The sequence below is a fragment of the Aspergillus fumigatus genome, chromosome 7 (genome assembly GCF_000002655.1).
Source record: "Aspergillus fumigatus Af293 chromosome 7, whole genome shotgun sequence".
Classification (NCBI taxonomy): Eukaryota; Fungi; Ascomycota; class Eurotiomycetes; order Eurotiales; family Aspergillaceae; genus Aspergillus; species Aspergillus fumigatus.
The window spans coordinates 1,798,102-1,803,944 of record NC_007200.1 but is presented as its reverse complement, the minus strand read 5'-3'; the positions used below and the strand labels follow the sequence as shown (position 1 = coordinate 1,803,944).

Below are 5,843 nucleotides of genomic sequence, written 5' to 3'. Positions count from 1 at the left end.
AGTCTATCTCACACTCACTGGTAGTATATGCTTTTTGCTTATGTCTTATTATATATATATATGTTTCAGACTGCAATCTCTTTAGAAGACTGGTCCTTTCCTTCCTTAAATGCTACTTAACTCTTGGCTAGTGATGCATTCACTATTATACCTAATGTGTAGCTTTCTTGCATCTTGCCCGCTAGTATTTAATAGCATACCACTTTAAAACCCCCTAGGATTATTAAAGCTAGTCTATATTTAAAAAAGCATCGCAGGTCACTGGCATCATAGTGGTGTCATGCTCTTAGATTGTTATACATGTATTATAGTAGTCCTAGCCAGACACAAGCCGTGGGTTAGGTGCTTAAAATCGCGGTATCCAAGGGGGCAGAGGGTTAAGGGTTGGTTTTCTTAAACAGCAAATTTTAATAATAAGACCTGCTGGATTAGTAAGGTTTGGTAGTTAGTTAGTTAGAAAAATAAGATAGCAGACAGTATTATCTTGGGTAGCTAATTTATAAGGGCTATTAACAAGGCTAAATCAACAGAATAGGCTAATTAGTAACATTGGGGCTGTAATAGAAATACTAGGAGCTTACACTAGCAAACTCTTATAGATCTAGTCTATACTCTGTAGTCATTTGTCCATGCTTAAGTAGTTTATTATACTAGGTAAGCTTTGCTTAGTGATCTACCTGAGTTTTAAGACCCCTAGGAGTGATATTACAGACACTATTGCACTTTCATAGTCTGTCTAAAGAAATAATAATCTATCTATAGATAATTTTTATAGATTAGGGAATGCTGATGGGTCATGCAAATAGCTTATCTATGCAGAATTAACTTAAGCGTGCTCTGCAAACCCAAGTTCCAGGGTCTCTAGGTGTATAGTATTCTGCTTAACACATGCACTAAGTACTCTAAGCTATCTTAGGCTGTGGATGCCAGTCTAGCTTAGAGACTTTAAGTGCTTTAATCTTATAAGCCCATTAACATTCCCTTCCAGAAACATGCTATGTCTTCCCTTTTCATAAAAACCCTAACCAGGCGCTAATAATTTTAAGTTCCGTATGCCTGATTAGTAGTTTGGGATATATCTATGAATGCCTAGTATACCCCTAGGAATTTTGGCAAAACACTAACTATAAAGTTAGCTTAAATGCTATAGCCTCTAGTGAAGAATACATAAATATACACAAAGGACTCTAATTTTCCCATGCAAAGTCTGTCTAAAATAGGCTTTATGCTGAGCTCCAGGCTTTTAGAATAAAGGTATAACTTATAAGATACCATCTGAAGTTGTAAATAATAGCATTCTCCTAAGAGGCTGCTGGTAAATTCAAGCTGCTTAACTAGCTTAAGTCACTCCCCCACATTTCCCTCTACATGGTAGTAGAGAAAACTATGAATACTAAAAAGAGGATCCTATAGGGGCATTTGGATCTGCAAGTTAAAATAAAGGATTGGCAGCATAGAAGAATTCACAGCCCTTGAGACTCACGCGAGCGCCCACTAGTCTTAAATATCAAGCTAGGTCTGCATTAGCCAGGTAATAAAGCATATTATTATATACAAGGTATCTCACTTGAGTCAGTACAGTTTCAAGTATAGGAAGAGGAAGAGCCTCTAACATGGTCATTATCTGATAGTATTCTAGCAGTCTGTTACTAAAATAAAGTATAACTAGCAGGGTATTAATAGAAGAAGATCATAGCCTAAGGTCTTTTTAAAAAAGCTAGGGAAAGCACTATCTAACTATAAGGGGTTAATCAAAGATTGCATTGACTATGTTTAAAATAAATACATTGCCATCAGGAGAGTTCTAGTTGCTGTAATAGGCACACTATAGCACAGCGCCATACCCACTAGTGGTTTCCTGTTGAGCTGGTAAGCTACCTTAACAGTGTTGATTAAACAGGTGTCTGTTGAAAAAAGAGCACAGACCGTATGCTAGTAGCAATACTTTCGTTAATGGAGAAGGAACCTCTCGATATATAAAGGAAGGAAATCCTTGTTAACTTCCTGTTTAGTTTAGCTACTTATCAACTTTCCTACTTTCACCTCTTCATTCCTTCACTCCTAAGGCGAGCTAGAACCTATAAGTTTAAGTTACTGTGTTATTAAATAAGCTATGTCTCACAGAAGCAAATCAGATCTTCCATCCCCTAGAACTATGAACTTTAATTTTATGAAGAAACCTAAATTGCAAAATCTATGGAAACCTGCTTAGATCTCTATTTTCCCTGCTCCCAGCACTTCACTGGACTTTATATTTAAACCTCTAGAGCCTTATAATGCTATAGACTCTTACTTCAGAACCAAAGTCTGGTTTCCTACCACTAGGGATTCCACTGGGGACTGGGCTTTCCTTAATATGCTCCTTAGCAAAGCCATATAGTAAATTAGTTTTAGTAGCCCTATTTGTAATATAAATACCTACTACTACAAAGACGAGAGCGCCTTAACTCCTAGTGTATTAGTGCTTTTGACTACTCACTGGGTGAGAGAAGGATAGCTATAAGTTAATATATCTTCCTCTGGTGGTTCCCTTATTGCTATTATATACACATTATGCGATTTAATCCATTCATCTAAAGGCATTATGAGACCTTTAGGGTCTCTAATTACATTATATACCTAAATGAACCAAGCAGCTACAGAAAAATTTTAGGACCCTTTCAGTAATTAACTATAAGAGCATAGTATAGTATACAGCTCAGATTCTGCTCCTCTGACCTTATTATTTTAATGGATAATTTTAAGGGAGGTTTTATTACCTCCAAGAAGTCCTGTATATGTCTGCTAATGCTCCCTATCAGGTGCTGTCACCCTCTTAGAGGAAGTAAATCTGTTACTATTTATCTAGTTGGCTGATTAGTGAACTTGATTCCACATTAGTCACTCTTCATGATATTATCTGTATTTCTGTTTCTATGAACTTTGCTTATATCTATAGTGTATATTCTATATTTTGAATAAAATATTCTGCCTTTGAAGGCTTGACAGTAGTGTGGGAATAGCATTATATTAGTTCATATACTGTTGTATTGTGCGCGACAGACTTAGTAAAGACTAGAATCTTAGTTTACTATAGGTGGTGGGCGTGCAGTGGGAACATATTACTATAACTACAGGACTAATAGCTAGTGAGCTAGTGATCCTAGAAACCTTATTAAGCTGTAGATTAATTAAGATATACATAGTATATTTTAAATATAGCTAAGTATAATCAGAGCCCTCCAATCCAAGTCCCCTTTATTTTCAGAGGGATAGAATAAATGGGAAGAGGGTTAGTCAAGACAAAGCCGTACTAAATCATAGATTAGCATGGGCTTGCTGTATATTATTATTTAAATTTATTTCTCTATAATTTTTCTTTATTCTTATCTACACAGTACGCTTTCTAGCAAACCTTTATTTTCTTCCCTTAGAATATGTGCTAAAATGTCCTCGTAACCGCTGGACAGCCATTTTATGATATAATTGTTGACCTCAGGTGCTGAGAAATGCGTGGGCATTATAAAGAATAACTGCACTATTACTAGCAGCCCTAATATAATATTCTGATAGATTTTGCTTCTTTCCTTCCCACTGCAGTTAAAACAAATTATAAATCCTCTTATGCCTGTAAAAACTAGATATATAATAAGCAGTATTAAGACTGATCTAAATCTCTATAACTATTATAAATATATACTATGTCCCCCTGTATACTCACAACTTTAATAACAGAAAAAGTATCGTCCTATTATTAGCTACAACTTACCAAGTAGTATTATATCATAGCGCCTCACAAATATCCCCTTACTGCTGCTTATGCGAAGTTTGTAAATACTAGTCTAATTAAATATATTAGGCAGGGTGGGAAGCTAGCAAATCTGCCTGCTAGGGTATAAAATGTAACCTAAGACCTAACTAAAAACCAAAACAACAGGATCAAAAAGCATCTAGAGAATAAAGTTAACTAAATACTTAAAGGGCAATCTGCAGTCCTGGATATAGGGCCTAAATATAAAGGTATAAGCAAAGATGTAAAGAAATTTCTGCAGGAGATTCTTGAGCTAGCAGAGAAAGTAAATATTAATAATATACATGCAGTGCTTAAAAGTAAGGCTCTGACTTTCATCCTGAATATCTTATATACTAAAAGTATTTAGAGGTAAATTTATTCAGTCCTGCTGCGCTTGAAACAGAGGATATTAAGATTAGTGACACACTGTAACTAGGGATATTAGAGCTAGCAGCACCTATAGGCACAGCAGTGTGTGTGTGTGTGTGTGTGTATGTATTTTACGGCCGTGGCTCGTGACTTGCACGTTTTCCACTATCCCCAATCGGGGCAAAGGCCGCCAGGGGGTGAGCCCTGGGTGTCTCTAACTATTGCTAGTTCTATGTACAAACAAGAGACTTTGGCGCGTTCGCATAGCTGCCTCAGTCATGGGGAAGGTCTGCTATAGTAGGTTAAATTGCGATGCCAGCTGCATGGATCCATCTCCGCACTATGATCCGCCAATTCTCCGCGTCTCTGCTTTCCCCCCTCCTCTTTTTTTTTTTTTTTTTTTTTTTTTTTTTTTTTTTTTTAAAGAAGGATTGTATTGTCTCAGGCGTGCTCAGGCAGGGGCCGTCTTGGACAGATATCATCAAAGAACCGAGTCTGTGATAGCCAGGCAGCCAGCTTTGCTGCACCTTTTGCAGTTCCCAGAAGGAAGGGAATCATCTCGGAGGGGGGCCCTAGGGGTTGGGGTAGGCGTCTCTTAACTATTCGGCAGAAGAAGAAGTGCACTGGAGACTTCCTGGCTCCGCACCGGCAATGAAGATGGGCGTCTTCATGGTTGAACCGCTCATGATAGTCTGCAAAATCACCATGCCCTGTACGAGCTGCTAGGATCCGCCCGAGAAGGTGGCGCGGGAGGCGTAGCTCATCAGGGCACCTGGGGGAGGAGGTGATGCAAAGATCTTGGTAGGGCTGCGGGGCCACGGCTTGCCAGTGCTTCTGTAGGCCAGAGATCATGGCAGCCTTTGTTTGACGCTTAAGCGAGGCAAAAGAATGTTTTTGGGAGATAGGGGGTTCTAAGGCAGCTCCCTCTTTCGCGGCTTGATCAGCTGCTTCATTCCCAGGGACTTTCGCATGCCCAGGGACCCAGCAGATACGTACGGAGCCCCCGTCAGTGTAGGGGAACCTCTCCCGCTCAAGCCAGGTCGAGGCCAGGGTTCGGACGGTCTCGAAAATATAGGCACAGCAGTACCATAAGTAAAGGAAATAAAACCTAAAGAGGAATCACGTGAAGATAAAGCACCTGGCGCGGCTTTACCTAAAGAGGAAATACCAGAAGAGGAATCACCACATATTTCTATAGCTAGAATTCATAGCTCCCTTGATACAGTTGTCAAAGAATAGGGATTCACTGTCATCACTAACCTCCGAGGCTAAATATATTATATATACTCAAGGATATAATAAACTAGTGTTCTTAGTCACGTCATAATTCAAATAAGCACACGGTGTTGGCAATAAGAAGGGAAAGTTGCTCATTAGCTGGGTCTGTGTAAGGGATGGACAGGCAATACCCACTAAGACTAAAGTAAAAAGGATCTAGTATATAAACTAAGCATGTCCTAATAATACTAAAGAATTAGAGTTACTAGATAACAGTAGAACCTTAATGGCATTACCCTATAGGCAACAGGGGTAGCAGGGGATTGATAAAGATGCTTTATTTAGAAGAGTCTAGACCTATATAGACAGGAGATTTGCAGACTTTTCTACAGAACTATCAGCAGCAGTAGCCTCTAGTATTACTAATGAGATAGCAAAATTAATAATAAATATAGGGTTAATAATTAAAGCTTAAATCCAAACT

General features: G+C 38.6%; 1 protein-coding gene across 1 annotated transcript; it reads right to left on the bottom strand.

Annotated features, from left to right (window-relative positions):
• Window positions 1-4,582: 4,582 nt before the first annotated feature.
• On the bottom strand, window positions 4,583-4,993 carry AFUA_7G08210 (uncharacterized protein; the record flags this gene model as incomplete). Its single annotated transcript, XM_077805231.1, has 3 exons — window positions 4,583-4,699; window positions 4,742-4,900; window positions 4,961-4,993. The coding sequence occupies 3 exons, from the start codon at window positions 4,991-4,993 to the stop codon at window positions 4,583-4,585; spliced, it is 309 nt and encodes a 102-aa protein (XP_077661359.1).
• Window positions 4,994-5,843: the final 850 nt, after the last annotated feature.